Source organism: Zea mays, chromosome 5 (genome assembly GCF_902167145.1).
Source record: "Zea mays cultivar B73 chromosome 5, Zm-B73-REFERENCE-NAM-5.0, whole genome shotgun sequence".
Taxonomy (NCBI): domain Eukaryota; kingdom Viridiplantae; phylum Streptophyta; class Magnoliopsida; order Poales; family Poaceae; genus Zea; species Zea mays.
Window position 1 is genome coordinate 10,845,891 of NC_050100.1, and position 19,054 is coordinate 10,864,944.

Here is a 19,054-nt window from a genome sequence, read left to right on the forward strand (position 1 = left end):
TGCAAACCTCCATCGCGCGGTGCGCCAGGATCTCCGCCTGTGACACTGAAAGTGCATTCATCCCTTTTTGTGGGTTTTGGTGATTTGGATAACAACACATTTAAAGGTCTAACGAGTTTGCTAAGTGTTGAACAGGAAATTCAGTATGATGAACATACTTGAATAGTGTATAATGATCAGTGAACAAAGGTTCAACACGAGGTTAAATAACCAATGAGACAATGCAAATGGATATAATATGATCTCTATATTGGTTTGAATATATGGACAAGACCTGAGAAATCACTACATACATATGACCATAATAGAGGACAAAGTGATTTAGAGGATTGGTCAAGCCAAAGAGAATAAGATATGAGGAATCGTGAATTGGCTTGACTATATTACTATCAGTCCATATATGCTTCTATGAGAATCAAACTAGAGCTTGATTGATCTTGACAATTATATCTAGAAGACATTCAAGCAAGGTTCACAATATTGAAGAAATGATTCTCTCAATGGATGCTCAATTTGATGTGACTCAAGAATGGCTTGATAGGGTGAAGATAGCAAGGAAAGGGCTTCGAGGAACTAAGCGAAGGTGAAGGTCAAGCGACGGCTTGTAGACCGAGGTACCATGGCTAAGGTGAAGAAGAGAGTACTTGCACTAAGTCGATGAACTAATCAGCTATGAAGAGTTATAACATGTTGATGCATCAGTAAGGTGACTTGAAGCCATGATTTGAACTCATATAAGGTGATATGGTACAAGTCACTGGGTTTGATTTGAGTTTGCTTCAAAAGGTGAGACAAAGATGTTTGTGATCCTTATGAAGCAATGCCATGGAGAAACTAGTGCTTGTGCTACTAATGTCATCTCTTGTGTTGAGTTTATCCATAGAAAATCTATGTTAAGAGAAGGTGCTTGTTTTAAATTGGACAAATCACAAGCTTAAAGGATACTATTCAACTAAACTAAGAATAAGTTGATAAGAGGCCAAGGTATGAAAACTTCCTCTCCTTCAGTTGTTTTAGTATTCTATCCTTAGTGGGATGTACCATAGTATAGGTTAAATTCCTTGCAATATAAAATGTTCAATAGTGCATATAACTTTGACATCAACTATATGTGTGCACTAATTTAAAGGAATTTAGTCTATCCTTTTGGGTTTCAATAATGATGATTCATTTGCCATCCACATATAAGGATCATCATTTGTGAAACCCTCTCTTGTGTTTCTAATGCTCTCTTTTCTAAGTGTTTCAATAAGGTCCTTCCAAGCGCTTTCAAGATGGATTCAAAATCTATGGATATAAGAGTCTTGGTTGTTTCAATCATTGAGTTTTAATTGATCGAATCAAGAAAAGATGAAAGAAGTTCAAGATCACTTGGTTGGATGAAATCGTAAAGAGAAAAGAGATCACATTGATTCAAGAAGGGAGTTATACTTTTTTTTGTCAACCAAATAATGAAGATGCAGTGACATATTCATATGATATCCTTCATTATGAGGTTTTGAGGTTCATATTAGCATGCTTTACCCTTCAGGATTTCAATTGATATACTTTCAATTCTTAAACTTTCAATTGGTTTAATTTTCATCATCGATGTAAAGCATGTTATGTTAAATTAAGATATAGTGCAAACATCTCCTTTAACCTCGTATTGTTGATGTGCAAAAGTGTACTTTGTGTACTCTTGCATGCACAAATTGAGGGAGAGTTTAGCCTATATCTTGTGAGACTAATGAATTCTTTCAAGTTCATGTTGTGTAGTCTCACACCTTAGAGAACATCAAATGAGGATGAATGGTTCCATAGAAATGAAGAATTTCTCTTGATTGTTTGAAGAGGATAAGTTTCTCTTTGAAATGTCAAGCCTATCAAAAGCTAAGATGGAAATTCATGATTATAATGGAGACCATGTGGCGTAGAACAAAGGTGTGTCACTCCATGAACTATTGTATTACAATTGTGTATCTAGGCTCTTACATGCTAGTGTGTGCATGTATATGCAATATCTTAAGTCACGCCATAAGGTTGCACTTGTGGTGACGATTAAAGAATCTCTAGATATTTGATTAATACCTCTTGTGGTGATGTCATAAGTTTGTCTTAAGTCATCTTAGTGAGGTATGAGTCAAACATGCTAAACTTCTCAAGAATCTTGGCTTAAATATTGCATATCATATCTATTAGTATACCTTTTGATTATGAGTAATTCCTTCAATTGGTACGATTTCACATTTTCATACTTTATTTGTACCAAGGTTCAAATTGTAGAACTTAATCCACTGGCCTCGTAAGTCCAAGTGCATAAGGTAAAACAAGTATTCATCACTTGTATGCACACATTTAGGGGGAGAATGGTCTATAATTTGAATCTTTGAGACTAACTTCATTTTCAAGTCTATTATGTGTGTAGTCTCAAATTAGAAAGGAATCTTCAAGCAAAGACAATCGCTTCCACTGCAAATTTTGATGGGTATCAAAGATTCTTTGCTCCAATAAATGTATCTTCTATACATTTCATAAGAGAATGAGTTTCTCTTGTATATGCTACTCCAACGTCATCTAAAATTGGTAAATATGTATCACATCTTTTTGGATTACAAATATCTGAAGTAGCATAGCTTATAGATTCTCCTGTCTAGAACTTAATTGATTAAATAGTGCACATGTTTCTTATGTTGCAAGATTATGTTCAATTGATACTCCTTTTATGCCAATGGTACTTTAAGTTGCAAATAAGTACTCTCAACAGGTATCAATTGAATTCATATATATGTGTGCACCAAAACTTGACGAGAACTTAGTGTAATATGCAATTAGTGATATGATTATCTATCAAATTGTATCAATTGGTGGTTTTCAATTGATATTTTTCGTACATGATCACTAGTTGTATAATTCATATTTGTGCAATTTTCATGTTGCCTCTTGTTGTGATAAGAAAATGCTAGGTGACATCTAGACTCCAGGTATCAAGATTTATCTTTTAGTTAGTATGACAATCTTCATTTGATATCTTGGACCTATGTCACAATTATGCCAACAAGAGCTTGCAAATGAATTCTAAATCCAACACAAGTCTGGAAACCCCTTGAAAAGGTAAAATGCAAAGGTACATCACTTGTGACACTTATCCGTTACCTTTGTGCCATCTAAGGATCATTTTCATGATAGTGTGTTCACATCTCGCTTAATCATAATTTCTATCCTTTATATTCTTTGTATCCTTTTTGGAGATTTATGACAAAGGGGGAGAAATTGTGCATTAAAGCTTACCTTTAGTCTTATGTAACTAAGTGTTAGAAGACTTTTAAAAAGGGGAGAAATAATTAACAAAAAGGGGAAGTCATAAGAAAAAAAACATAAGATGAAGAAAGTTGATAAGTGCATTCCATGTCATGGGCATCACGTTTATTTTTATGACACACTGCACCCTATGAATAGTATGATATAAGTTGTCTATACTTTGACCTAAATATGTGCTTTTGGCATTTGAGTACAAAAGTGTTATTTTCTGAAATGCACATATTTAGGGGGAGGAAACTATATCATAGGATTTAAAATCTTATTTATCAAATCTTATGTAAGCTTTAAATGTGTTGTCATCAATCACCAAAAAGGGGGAGATTGAAAGTGCATTCATCCCTTTTTGTGAGTTTTGGTGATTTGGATAACAACACATTTAAAGGTCTAACGAGTTTGCTAAGTGTTGAACAGGAAATTCAGTATGATGAACATACTTGAATAGTGTATAATGATCAGTGAACAAAGGTTCAACACGAGGTTAAATAACCAATGAGACAATGCAAATGGATATAATATGATCTCTATATTGGTTTGAATATATGGACAAGACCTGAGAAATCACTACATACATATGACCAGAATAGAGGACAAAGTGATTTAGAGGATTGGTCAAGCCAAAGAGAATAAGATATGAGGAATCGTGAATTGGCTTGACCATATTACTATCAGTCCATATATGCTTCTATGAGAATCAAACTAGAGCTTGATTGATCTTGACAATTATATCTAGAAGACATTCAAGCAAGGTTCACAATATTGAAGAAATGATTCTCTCAATGGATGCTCAATTTGATGTGACTCAAGAATGGCTTGATAGGGTGAAGATAGCAAGGAAAGGGCTTCGAGGAACTAAGCGAAGGTGAAGGTCAAGCGACGGCTTGTAGACCGAGGTACCATGGCTAAGGTGAAGAAGAGAGTACTTGCACTAAGTCGATGAACTAATCAGCTATGAAGAGTTATAACATGTTGATGCATCAGTAAGGTGACTTGAAGCCATGATTTGAACTCATATAAGGTGATATGGTACAAGTCACTGGGTTTGATTTGAGTTTGCTTCAAAAGGTGAGACAAAGATGTTTGTGATCCTTATGAAGCAATGCCATGGAGAAATCACACATGAGACACCAATGACTCAAGGAGTTTACTTCATTATATTTTATTTAACTTGAGTATAGGAATCGTCGTACTATAAAGGGGGATCCAAAAAGAAGGTTGGTGTTTGCCAAAGCTCAAACCTCTCTATTCAAAAGCTATTTTTGAAAAGCAAAAATCTCTTTAATGTTCTATGGTTGACCGTGGTTAGGGTTGAGAAACCTAGAGTGTTCTTGCTGAAAAGCAGCTGAACTTCTTCAACTGCAGCTGAGCTTTCCAGCTGAACTTGACTTCAACTGTGTTGAGCTTCTTCAGCTACAGCTGAGCTTTTCAGCTGAGCTGAACTTCAGCTGAGTTGAGCTTTCTCAACTTCAGCTGAACTCAACTTCAGCTGTGAACCTCTTTGACCATACACCAGCTAAACTTGCCTCCGGGCAGTTGAGCTGGGGTTTTCTCTCCTAAACTCACTGGTCAAGACCGGTTGAACTGGTCCTGAGGGGCAGTTCAGCTGGTCTCTGACCCCTCTGACCTCTGATCTGCAGTCTGCCAGTCAGACTGGCAAACAGGTCGCTAGGAGCTGTCAGGGGCGGTTCAACCGCCCCCCCTGAGCGGTTCAACCGGTGTTGGTCAACTTTGACCAGTCTGCGGTCAGTCTGCATGTCAGTCTTCCAGTCAGACTGGCAGTCAGGTTGCCAGGCCTGCCAGGGGCGGTTCAACCGCCCTAGGGGACGGTTCAACCGGTCTCAGGCAGAAAAATCTGCCCAAACGGCTAGTTTTGAGCTCCACCTATATATACTCCCTCCTATCTCTCTCCCCACAACCAAGAGCACGATTTGAACTCCATTTCCAACTTGAGAAACACCTCCCACTCTCTCTCACACATCTCTTGCCTCTCCCATTTCAAATCTTTGGAGAGAAATCTTTGAGTGAGCTTGAGAGCTGCGGTTTTTGTGCTTCATCTCTAAATCTCTCTCGCGCTTCTTCATTCGAGCTTTGGTACTACATCGAGTTCTTTGTGGATTCATTACTCTTGGAGCTTCTAGCTCCTAGACGACTAGGTGTCGCTTGTGAGTCTCCAAATCTTGTGGAAGACCACAAGAAAGTTTGTATTACCCGCTCGTTTGAGCAAAGATTATTGTGTGAGCTTGACCTTTGTGGTCGGCAAAGGGAGGATTAGGGTTGAAAGAGACCCGGCTCTTTGTGGGTGCCTCAACGAGGAAGTAGGGCACCTTGGTGGTGTGACCGAACCTCGGGATAAATCTTGTGTCTCTTGTATTCTTGTTCATTGTGCTTATTCATGTTCTTCGTTCTCTCACCATTCCGTGAAAGATTTGTTTATATCTTTTTGGTGTGTGGATTTTGAGAAGTGCCCTTCTCAGATCTACTACTTTGAACCCTGTGGATCATTTAGAACATCTCATTTCCAAAGTTAACTAGGTGAATTTCGAGATCAATTCAGTTTTATATCTCATTCTTTAGTTGAGCTCGTTCAAACCAGTTGCACCGGTTTTGACACCAGACGGTTTTACCTAGTTTATTTCTAGTTTTTGTTGAAAAAGTTTTAACTTGCCTATTCACCCCCCCCCCCCTCTAGGCAACTTTCAATTGGTATCAGAGCCTAATCCTCGTTCTAACGCTTAACCGCGTGAGGAAAAGATCATGTCGGGGGGTCTAAGAAATGAAAGTGCTTCTGAGCTTGAAAAAGTTGAGATTGTCTCAACTTCATCTTTTGGTGCAGATGTTGATCCTAGGGCAATAGATCTTGCCATGAGAATCGCCGAAAGGATGTTCCTTAAAATGAAGGAAGATGAGGCGAAAAACAAAATTGAAGAAAATGATCGATGGAGACCAAACGACGAATCCACCTCTTCACAAGGTTCGTCTTTCAAATCTACTTCTCATATGTGCTTTATTGCTAATGGGAGTGACAGTGAAAGCGAAAGTGAGGATGAGGAGGAGCAAGAAAGTGATAGTGAAGATGAGGATGATCTTCAACAATTCTTCGCTCAGCTAAGCAAGAAACATCGGATGAGCTTGCTCAAACTCATGAAAAGAGCGGAAGAACAAAAAGAAATGCTTCATAAGCAAGAAGACTTCCTCATCAGAAAAATCGAAGACTTAGAGAAGTTGACCAAAGAGCATGAGAAGCTAAAGTGCTCTCATGATGATTTGGTCCAAAGGTATGAAGACATTTCAATTGAGCAAATTAAAGCCGTTAATAATTCATCATATATTGCTCAATTAGAAAATAAAAATGCTATGCTCAAGAACACGATAGAAAAGCTAAATATTGAAAATCTAGCTTTGCAAAAAAAACATGATATGCTTGTGTGCTCTCATAATAAATTTATGGATTCACATATCATGTTAGAAATGGCTCATGAGGTTATGTTAACTAATTTGAAATCATACCAACCTCACATATGCACATGTACTCAAATAGAAACTATATTATCATGTGCTAACAAATGTTGCTCTCAAGAAAGCCAATCTTCCATTGAGCTAGAATTTTCAGGAACAAGTAATGTTTCCTATGCAAAAGAAAACAATGAGCTCAAGGAAGAAAATGAGAGGCTAAAAAGGAGCTTGATTAAATTGAAGGGAAAGTGTCATGCTCAACCTTCTCAAGATAACCGTGATAATATGGTGAAAAAGCTTGAGAAGGGGACAATAGTAGCATGCACAAAACCCCTTCAAAAGAATATCAAGCTTTCCAAGAAGGACATGAGCAAACATCAAGAAAAGAAAGCCAAAGCTCATGACAAGTGCCTCAACCACGCCTCCACATGCTCCACACAAGGTAACAAACAAGTCACTCTTCCAAATAAGAGAAGATGCGCTAGAAAGTGTTATCAATGTCATGAGAAGGGACATGCGATTAAGTCATGTCCCTACGCAAAGGATAGTGGCTTAACTTTAGAAAGAAAGAGGCTCACTAACCATGTAGCAAACAAGAAGCAAGGCAAAAAGGAGTCTTGCAAAATTAAAAATCAGATTTGCTACACTTGCCGAAGAAAGGGACACCTATGCAAGGATTGTCCCATGAGTGAGTATCCCAAGCCTACCATGTCAATTCATTCATATTCACTTAGGAGACCCAAAAATGACACTTGTGCTAGAAAGGTAATTAGTTCACCTAAAACTAGCACAAAGGCCATTTGGGTGCCTAAGTATTTATTAGCTAACCTTGGTGGACCCATCCAAAAATGGGTACCAAAATGTACTTAATAAGTTTTGCAGGTACCTAGAGATGATATGAAGCTTTGGGGTGCTTGAGCGGTTCAACTCAATTCTTATCTCAAGCTATCAATCTTACATTGTCTATCCTTTAAGATTGACCCAAAGATGAATTGAGTTGTTATATCACTAACTTCATATTCATCTCTAGCAAGAACTTGTGTTGTAGGGAATAAGGCATAACCTTTGTGGGAATCAAGCAAAAGGCCCACAACCAAGTGATATCCAAAGGATGGTAACAATTAATTCTTAAGTGCACATTGCTTTTAATTGGTATATTCCTTTGTGTCTTTTGTAGCCACATAGGAAAAATGAAGCACTTGAGAATGAACTTAAAAGATTTTACCTTGCTTTGGAAACGATCTAATTATATGGTAGATTGCAAGTTCATATTTTTATATTGTGATAATCTACATGCTTTAAATTGATTGTATGTATATTGTGGCATATTTCAAGTTAATCATCATATTATTGCCATGACCTAGACATAAAGAGTATTATCCCATGTTCTTAAATGAATAGAGTGCTAAGTAAGAAATTCAAATTCTTATAGCACTTACCAAATGGGGAATTCTCTATATGACTAGAGTTGTGAGACTAATGTTTCTATCTAAGTGTTTATGTAGTCTTACAACATGAGAATGTGTTTCCCAAAAGGAGTGTGTCATTCAACATTCAAAGAAGATCGAACCAATACTATGTGATGTATTCATTCTTGTTTAAATTGGTTTTGAGTCTTCTACATTAATCACTCACCATGCTATGAATTAAACTTGCCATGTAAACTTAATTAATAATCATGCTACTTTCATCTTTTTTACAATTGATGTTATGCATGATGCTTGTAAGGGTAATTTAGTTCATATCATGAGGTTTCCTTGTTTTAGTAACCTTCTTGTCATTCATATACTAGAGGTTGCTAAATAGGAAACTATTGCTTATGTTACTAATACAATCTCTTTTAAGATATTTCATGGAAATTCATAAGTAGAGATTGTGCTCTTTCAATTGGTAAAATCACAAGCTTTAAAGGTTAATCTTCACCTAAAAGAAAGATTAGGAATGCTCAAGGCAAAGGTATGGAACAAATTGCTTCAATTGGTAGTTGATCAATAGTAGTTCCTTCCAAGTGACATTCTTTCAATTGGTAATAATATATTCTATGGAAAGGAATGTCAATATGAAGGTTAAATTCCTTTTGGCTTAAATTTGTAAATTAGTGCATATTGTGAACTCACTGCTCCATGTGCATTAACTTAAAAGGAATTTAATTTATGCCTTTACGCCTCATAAATGATGATTTGTTTGCCATTCATATATAGATATCATCATTCATTAAATACTTTCTTGTACTACTAATACCTCTTTTCAAAGTGTTTCATCGACTAGTTTTAAAAGGAAAAGAGATAACAAAGAAGTAAGTCTCCACAAATGATGAAAAGAAGAATACTTTAAGGTGACACCACCACAGATAGTAAGATCTGTCAAATTGGTATAACAAATGGTACATTCTATATGGTGGTAAGTATTCTTAGGCATAAGTTAATTCATTGCAAATTTGTCATGCCTTGACCATGATATGTAATATACTCCTCATGAGACTCTTAACTGAACTGAAAGTGCATGTGGCAAGTCATTCAAATACTTGATGCACATATCTAGTGGGAGAACATTATATATCTTGTGTTATAGAGAATAAGTTTCACTTAAGTAAGCTATACTAAGACAATCCAAAATGGTAAATTTGTACCTCATTCATATGGATTGTAATCTTTGTTTTCTAAATAGCTACTCTTGATGCAGTTTAAAATTCCCTTATCGTTAATTCTAAAAGTGCATAAGAATCTTTTTGTTGATATTCATCACATACATATGCACTAACATGGATATGATTTTTAAACTGTAAAAGGTACAATTAGTGATCCATACTCTCTAAATTTTGGAAACCCATATTTTGATATCTTAGAAATCTACTTCAATCGATATCCATATGCTTCACATTGTATTGGATCACTAAGTTGTAAATTCCATGCATAACTTGTCTTTATGATATGAATGCTTGTGCGACTAACCTTGATAAGCTAGGTGCACCCAAAGTCAAGGTAGGTTCATCATCAAGAAGGCAACACGACGATGTATTAATAAAAGGAGAAAAGGCTCCTATTCTTAACTCTAGTTTTTATCTGTGTGATTAAATATTGACTTGAAACCATGTAAGATGGTTGTCAAGTATTTGTGGGTGCCTACACAAAGAGAAAGGCCACAATAAGGATTGTGTGGGTACTCAAGGCTCTTACCACTAATCTCAAAGGACCCAATTCAAATTGGGTACCAAGATATGAAGCTTAAACTTGTTTTGCAAGATCACTCCTTCAATGGATCAAGTTGGGTGCTCGATAATGAATGTATAAATCATCTTTGGAGATAGTAGCTAGGGTGGTAACAACTGAATCTCAAGTGCATATTATTTTCAAATCTTATCTTTTTGTGACTTATGTAGCCACTAAGGAAAAAGAAGCACTTGAGGATATACATCAGATGTTGATTATGAAATAAAGGTCTAATTGGAAGTTGAATGAATATTATCATATGGTGAACAATCCAAAATTATGTGATGTATTCTCTATCTAGTTAATTTGGATTTGATTCTTCTATATTAGACACTCACCATAATATGGATTAAGTCATCCCTTTAGACTTCATTGAATAACCATGCATATTATCCATGTCATTCAAAATATACTGTGCATGAGGGTTCAAGGAAATTTAGTCCATATTATGATGTTTCTCTATTTTAGCAACACGCTTGTCTTCCACATATAAAGGGTTGCTAAATAAGAAACTAGTGCTTGTGCTACTAATGTCATCTCTTGTGTTGAGTTTATCCATAGAAAATCTATGTTAAGAGAAGGTGCTTGTTTTAAATTGGACAAATCACAAGCTTAAAGGATACTATTCAACTAAAGTAAGAATAAGTTGATAAGAGGCCAAGGTATGAAAACTTCCTCTCCTTCAGTTGTTTTAGTATTCTATCCTTAGTGGGATGTACCATAGTATAGGTGAGAGAACCTAGAGGGGGGGTGAATAGGTGATCCTGTAAAAACTTAACTTATAGCCACAAAAACTTGTTAGAGGTTAGCACAATAATTGCCAAGTGGCTAAAGAGAAGATCTTGCCCAATACGACAATCACAGAGAATTCAACACAGAGGAGACACGGTGATTTATCCCGTGGTTCGGCCAAGTACAAAACTTGCCTACTCCACGTTGTGGCGTCCCAACGGACGAGGGTTGCAATCAACCCCTCTCAAGCGGTCCAAAGACCCACTTGAATACCACAGTATTTTGCCTTGCTTATCTTTATCCCACTTGCGAGGAATCTCCACAAATTGGAGTCTCTCGCCCTTACACTTAAGATTCACAAAGAAGCACGGAGTAAGGGAGGGAAGCAACACACACAAATCCACAGCGAAACGCGCACACACACGGCCAAGATTCGAGCTCAAAGACTATCTCACAGTTTCTCACAAGAACAGAGCTCGAATCACTTAGAATCACAAACGGATGCGCAAAGACTGAGTGTGGATGATCAAGAATGCTCAAGAGTTGCTTGATATCCTCCTCCATGCGCCTAGGGGTCCCTTTTATAGCCCCAAGGCAGCTAGGAGCCGTTGAGAGCAATTCCAGAAGGCCAAACTTGCCTTCTGTCGTCGGGTGCACCGGACAGTCCGGTGCACACCGGACACTGTCCGGTGCCCGATTTCCTTCCTTAAACAGCGCAGTCAACCGTTGCAGATGCGGGAGCCGTTGGCGCACCGGACATGTCCGGTGCACACCGGACAGTCCGGTGCCCCTTCCCGACCGTTGGCTCGGCCACGTGTCCCGCGCAGATCGCGCGGCCGACCGTTGGCCCGGCCGACCGTTGGCTCACCGGACAGTCCGGTGCACACCGGACAGTCCGGTGAATTTTAGTCGTACGCCGTCGGCGAATTCCCGAGAGCGGCCTGTTCGGCCGAGGCAGCCTGGCGCACCGGACACTGTCCGGTGCCCCAGACCGAAACAGCCCCTTGGCTGTACACAGCCACTTTTTTCTTCCTGTTTCCAATACTTAGACAAGTATATTAGTACACAAAACCAATGTACTAAGACTTAGAAACATACCTTTGCTCTTGATTTGCACTTTATTCATCCATTGCATAAATTCACATTTAAGCACTTGAGTTGGCACTCAATCACCAAAATACTTAGAAATGGCCCAAGGGCACATTTCCCTTTCAATCTCCCCCTTTTTGGTGATTTATGCCAACACAACATAAAGCAACTAGAACAAGTGCAAAACCACTTCAAATAACACTTAAATTTATTTTGATTCATGTTTGGCATATATGGATCATCCTTTTCCACCACTTGGTTTGTTTTTGAAATCAAACTCAAATCTCTATCTAAGTCAAACACACATGTTAAAGCATATAGAGAGTTTTTTCAAAAGAGATTGATCAAAGATTTCAAAACTCAAGAAACCAACTTTTGACAAGAGACACAATAAAAGAGTTTTGCTAAAACAAAAAGCTCTATTCTACTATTTTCAAAATCTCTCAAGTGGTAGCTGATCCATTTATCGCTTTGGCCTTTATTTTCTCCCCCTTTGGCATCAAGCACCAAAACGGGATCAATCTTGGCCCTTTTAACCCCATTGCCTCACCAAAATCTTCAATTAAGAGCAAATGGCAATAAGATTTCATGAGATGAACTTGGAATTAGTTACCCTCTCATCGGAGTGCAGTGGAAGTCTGTCATGGTCCAAGTCCACCTTTTCCCTTTCAATTATCCTCCTTCGAGACTAAATCATCAAACTCAAGCACATGGTTAGTCTCAAAGGGTCAAGTTGTAGCACATCTCCCCCTAAACATGTGCATCACTTTGCAACGGACTTGTGAGGTCCAGGGAGTGTTTTTACAACTTGAGCACCATAATAAAGCAGCAAAATGCAAAAAGGAACATGATCAAAAGCATAAGTACATGTATGCTACAATTCAATCCAGGTTCCGCGAATCTATGACATTTAGCTCACTACGCAACCTGCAAAAGGTCTTCTCATCTAGAGGCTTAGTGAAGATATCGGCTAGCTGGTTCTCGGTGCTAACATGAAACACTTCGATATCTCCCTTTTGCTGGTGGTCTCTCAAAAAGTGATGCCGGATGTCTATGGGCCTCAGCGGTGGATAGGGCAACGGAGGTTTGTTTCTTAGAGTTCCATGACACCAGGGACCTTCCTAAGAATTGGCACGTCCCCGATGTACTTTTCCTATCGACCTTACATCCAGCATAGTCGGAGTCTGAGTATCCAACCAAGTCAAAGGTAGACCCCTTTGGATACCAGAGCCCGAAGCAAGGCGTAGCAACCAAATATCTAAGAATTCGCTTCACCGCCACTAAGTGACACTCCTTAGGATCGGATTGAAATCTAGCACACATGCATACGCTAAGCATAATATCCGGTCTACTAGCACATAAGTAAAGCAAAGAACCTATCATTGACCGGTATGCTTTTTGATCAACGGACTTACCTCCTTTGTTGAGGTCGGTGTGTCCGTCGGTCCCCATCGGAGCCTTTGCGGGCTTGGCATCCTTCATCCCAAACCGCTTTAGCAGATCTTGCGTGTACTTCGTTTGGGAGATGAAGGTGCCGTCCTTGAGTTGCTTTACTTGGAACCCAAGGAAGTAGTTCAACACGCTCATCATCGACATCTCGAATTTCTGCGTCATCACCCTGCTAAACTCTTCACAAGACTTTTGGTTAGTAGAACCAAATATTATGTCATCGACATAAATTTGGCACACAAACAAATCACCATCACATGTCTTTGTAAAAAGAGTTGGATCGGCTTTCCCAACCTTGAAAGCATTAGCAATTAAAAAGTCTCTAAGGCATTCATACCATGCTCTTGGGGCTCGCTTAAGTCCATAGAGCGCCTTAGAGAGCTTACACACGTGGTCGGGGTACCGTTCATCCTCGAAGCCAGGGGGTTGCTCCACGTACACTTCCTCCTTGATTGGCCCGTTGAGGAAAGCGCTCTTCACATCTATTTGGTACAACCTGAAAGAATGGTGAGCGGCATATGCTAGCAAGATACGAATGGACTCTAGCCTAGACACAGGAGCGAAAGTCTCCTCAAAGTCCAAACCTGCGACTTGGGCATAACCTTTTGCCACAAGTCGAGCCTTGTTCCTCGTCACCACCCCGTGCTCGTCCTGTTTGTTGCGGAACACCCACTTGGTTCCCACAACATTTTGCTTCGGACGAGGCACCAGTGTCCAAACTTCATTGCGCTTGAAGTTGTTAAGCTCCTCCTGCATGGCCAACACCCAGTCCAGATCTAGCAAGGCCTCCTCTACCCTGAAAGGCTCAATAGAAGAGACAAAGGAGTAATGCTCACAAAAATTAGCTAATCGAGATCGAGTAGTTACTCCCTTGCTAATGTCACCCAGAATTTGATCGACGGGATGATCCCTTTGAATCATCGCTCGAACTTGGGTTGGAGGTGCCGGTTGCGCTTCTTCCTCCATCACTTGATCATCTTGTGCTCCCCCTTGATCAAGCGCCTCCACTTGAGGTACCTGTTCGTCATCTTCGGTTGGGGGATGCACCATAGTTGAGGAAGAAGGTTGATCTCGTTCATCTTGTTCCTGTGGCCGTACTTCTCCAATCGCCATGGTCCGTATAGCGGCCGTCGGAACATCTTCTTCATCTACATCATCACAATCAACAACTTGCTCTCTTGGAGAGCCATTAGTCTCATCAAATACAACGTCGCTAGAGACTTCAACCAAACCCGATGATTTGTTGAAGACTCTATACGCCTTTGTATTTGAGTCATAACCTAACAAAAACCCTTCTACAGCTTTGGGAGCCAACTTAGAATTTCTACCTTTCTTCACTAGAATGTAGCACTTGCTCCCAAATACACGAAAGTAAGATACATTGGGTTTGTTACCGGTTAGAAGCTCATACGAAGTCTTCTTGAGGAGGCGATGAAGGTAGACCCTGTTGATGGCGTGGCAAGCCGTGTTCACGGCTTCCGACCAGAAACACTCGGGGGTCTTGAATTCTCCAAGCATTGTCCTCGCCATATCGATTAGCGTCCTGTTCTTCCTCTCTACCATACCATTTTGCTGTGGTGTGTAGGGAGCGGAGAACTCGTGCTTGATCCCTTCCTCCTCAAGGAATTCCTCCACTTGAAGGTTCTTGAATTCGGACCCGTTGTCGCTCCTTATCTTCTTCACCTTGAGCTCAAACTCATTTTGAGCTCTCCTGAGGAAGTGCTTGAGGGTCCCTTGGGTTTCAGACTTATCCTGCAAAAAGAACACCCAAGTGAAGCGGGAAAAATCATCAACAATAACTAAACCATACTTACTCCCTCCTATGCTCAGATAGGCGACAGGTCCGAAGAGGTCCATATGCAGCAGCTCCAGGGGTCTTGAAGTGGTCATCACGTTCTTGCTGTGATGCGCTCCTCCCACTTGTTTACCTACTTGACAAGCTGCACAAGGTCTATCTTTTTCGAAATGCACGTTAGTCAAACCTATCACGTGTTCTCCCTTTATAAGCTTGTGAAGGTTCTTCATCCCTACATGTGCTAAGCGGCGATGCCACAGCCAGCCCATGCTAGTCTTAGCTATTAAGCATGCATCTAGACCGGCCTCTTCTTTTGCAAAATCAACTAAATAAAGTTTGCCGTTTAATACACCCTTAAAAGCTAGTGAACCATCACTTCTTCTAAAGACAGACACATCTACATTTGTAAATAGACAGTTATACCCCATATGACATAATTGACTAACAGATAGCAAATTATATCCAAGACTCTCTACTAAAAATACATTAGAGATAGAATGCTCATTAGAAATCGCAATTTTACCTAACCCTTTTACCTTGCCTTGATTCCCATCACCGAATATAATTGAATCTTGGGAATCCTTATTCTTGACGTAGGAGGTGAACATCTTCTTCTCCCCCGTCATATGGTTTGTGCATCCGCTATCAATAATCCAGCTTGAACCCCCGGATGCATAAACCTGCAAGGCAAATTTAGGCTTGGGACTTAGGTACCCAACTCATGTTGGGTCCTACAAGGTTAGCACAAATATTCTTAGGGACCCAAATGCAAGTTTTATCTCCCTTGCATCTTGCCCCTAACTTCCTAGCAACAATTTTCTTATCCTTTCTACAAATAGCAAAGGAAGCATTTAGAGCACAATAAATTTCGGAAGGTTCATTCACTACTTTCCTAGGAGCATTATGAACTACATTTCTCCTAGGCATTTGGTGAACAACATTTCTTCTAAACACATTTCTACCATGCATAACATGAGAACTAGAAGCAGTCATAGCATAAGAGTCATAAGCATGTGAAAAAACATCATTACTTCTAAAAGCATTTCTAGAGTATCTCCTATCATAGTACATGAAAGCATGATTCTTCTTAACACTATTAGCCATAGGAGCCTTCCCTTTCTCCTTGGTGGAGATAGGAGTCTTATGGCTTGTTAAGTTCTTGGCTTCTCTCTCACTACACCAAAATAGTAAACTTCCTAGAGCCTAAACCCTAGGAAGTTAGGCCTAAACTCTAGGAAGTTAGCGAAACTCTCGGAAGTTAAGCCATCCCGTCGGAAGTTTGGCTCTCGAAAATTTTTTGTCGGAAGTTAGCTTAACTTCCTAGAGGGCTCTAGGAAGTTAGCTAACTTCCTACGACTTAATAAGCCTCTCGGAAGTTAGTAGATTCTCGGAAGTTAGCAGTTTCACGCCGTCAGCGCCGTCAGCTGACTAACTTCCTACGAGTAACTTCCTACGGCTTACTGTAGCCCCTAAGAAGTTAGCTGGATAACTTCCTACGGCTTACTGTAGCCTCTAGAAAGTTAGCTGGCTAACTTCCTACGGCTTACTGTAGCCCCTAGGAAGTAAGCTGGCTAACTTCCTACGGCTGACTCCAGCCCCTAGGAAGTTAATAACCCTCTAGGAAGTTAATTTGACCAGCATTACAAATGCTATTTATATTTTACACCACATTCCACAACATAACAAATATATCAACAGCTATATAGCACAACATATTTTCACATAAAACATCACACACACAATCACATAACAATATTTAAATCCATAGTCTCATCAATTACATCACAAAAGTCTCATCTATAGTCTCATCAATTACATCACAAAAGTCTCATCCATAGTCATAATAAGACGCATCTCATCATTCAGTACTAATAAGAGACAATATCTCATGCATAGTTATAATAAAAGTCTTAAGTATCAGAACGCAATAACATGGAAGCTCACGGTCGCCGATCACCATCGGGTTACAGTGAAGAGTGATGGTCGATATCTCCACTATTGAAGAGGGTTTTGACAAAGTCTAACCCGTCCTCTTGTTCATGCATCGGCAAGGTAGCTGGAGGGGTCTAATATACATGTACAAATGACATTTGCTGAGTTACATCATAATATAACTAACAACAAGTAAATGATGATGAATATGCATACCTGATGTTCGGTAGATGGAGATGTAGGTATAGGTGGAGGTGAAGACTAAGGATAATGAACGGGAGGTGGGGGGCACCGGGACGTGTATCCCTTGGGCCTGTGCTAGTTGCTACAAATTTGTCGAACTCATTCACATCAGCGTTTTAAATCAATACATATCTTAAATTGAAAGCTATTATCTTTTGAACTTACTTGTATGAGTGTTTGATGTTGCTGAATCTGTGTAGCATAATATTCATGTTGTGCAGCTTGTTGCTTCAAGTAATCCTGATGTCGCCTAAGTTCTTCTCGCAGTTGCTCCACTTCTGCTGGATCTTGAGTGGAGCGAAGGGAGCTACGAGCAGCAGACCTCGATGAACCTCCACGCTGAACCCTCACCTGGCTCGAGTCGATGACGTTAGCAAACATTGTGTACCTACAAAACAAGTAACATCACGCCAGATTAAGAATACATGTATTGCACTCAACCAATGAAACAATATAAGATATGTAGAGTCCTCACCTTCCATGAGCACCACAACCATAACTAGAAATTACAACGAGTCAACTACAATCAACGAAAATGGCTTAAATTGTACTTACCATTCGTTTTGCCAAACAAAAGTGATCATCACCTCCATACCTATGATACGACTCGGTATGGAACACGAGGCCGCGCTAAAAACTGCTCCTACTATGGGAACCCGGCCTTGTAGAGCGCCAATCATCATCTAGATTAATGATTAATGATGGACGGCCACTATAAGCGCGTAGGAGCAAATAAGATCAGTCCGAATTATGGAGGACAGCCCAATCTCCATGGCGTCTACATGATAGGGACTGCGAGGGGGGAATCCATCACCGTCACCGTCCGATGGTGGGTAGCAAAGTCTAGTACTCCATAACTATCACGCGGTGTGGTGTGTGCCAACCACCTGACGATCCACCAACTACCACACGTACTCTTGAGCACGGCAGAAACATGTTGGAGAACAGAACGGTGAGGATGGTTGTGTTACGTACCAGGGCGGTGCGGAGGCCGAGCGCTTTCCTCATGGCGATGTTCCTCTCGCTGTCGTCCAGGAACAGCTGACAGAGCAAACAGCGTCAGGTTTCAATCATCCATGCTAATAAAATGATAGTAATATACGACAGATGTCACGGATATAATAATAATAATAATCGTAAAAATCTGTCTCCATCCAAAGCAGTAGTCCATCAGTTTTGTTTTTACCTTTGTCTAATCTGTAACTAAAATAGTCTTGCCCAGTGCTCTACGACTCCAGGCAAACATAAACGATGATAATAATAATAAAAGAGCTTTTTTTGGGGACATGGATTTAATAATCTTCTAACCACGCCTAGAGAACCTGGATAAAACTACGTACCGACCAATCTACTACGTACCCAAGTAGTACTGTAATAAGTGAGCGAGCAGTGACTGCCCGCGGGCCAGCTATCACATACCGTCCAGCGTGGGCTGGAGCCGGCGGCGCGCAGCCCGGCGACGATTGCATCCACCGCCGGTTTGAGCACCACGGCCGGGCGCCGGTCGGCGGCGCGCGCGTCGTCGCCGAACAGGTGCGGGTTCATGGTCTTGAAGCACACGACCTCGTCCACGCCCAGCCGCTCCAACGCCCGCTCCATGTGCGCGCGGTCCGAGTTGGTGAACAGCAGCGCATCACAATTTCACATGGTTAGCTAGCGCTAGCTGCTGGTTAGGTCGTGTCCCAAGTGAAGTAAGTGCCTCGCTTCCATCTGTTCTGTTCTGGATATGCACCAATTTGCGCTGTGGGTGCGGGATGCTCTGCAGTAGCCATGCCAGCTACGGGTCGCGCGCGATCCTGTCGTACGGTAGCCTACCATGCACGTAGCTGCAGGTGGAAGAGAGCGGATTAATCCC

At 40.4% G+C, this 19,054-nt stretch overlaps 1 protein-coding gene across 1 annotated transcript; it reads right to left on the bottom strand.

Moving 5' to 3' along the window:
• Nucleotides 1-18,042: 18,042 nt before the first annotated feature.
• Nucleotides 18,043-18,819, bottom strand: LOC103627998 (uncharacterized). Its single transcript, XM_020537923.1, has 2 exons — nt 18,619-18,819; nt 18,043-18,240 (listed from the first exon to the last, which is right to left on the bottom strand). The coding sequence occupies exons 1-2, from the start codon at nt 18,796-18,798 to the stop codon at nt 18,043-18,045; spliced, it is 378 nt and encodes a 125-aa protein (XP_020393512.1). The 5' UTR covers nt 18,799-18,819.
• Nucleotides 18,820-19,054: the final 235 nt, after the last annotated feature.

Excerpts from the sequence above, each read along its gene's own strand:
- LOC103627998 (XM_020537923.1), bottom strand. The coding sequence starts at position 18,798 with ATGGAGCGGGCGTTGGAGCGGCTGGGCGTGGACGAGGTCGTGTGCTTC. Across the intron at positions 18,241-18,618 it reads GCTCCAGCCCACGCTGGACG|CTGTTCCTGGACGACAGCGA; the intron begins GTATGTGATAGC and ends TTGCTCTGTCAG.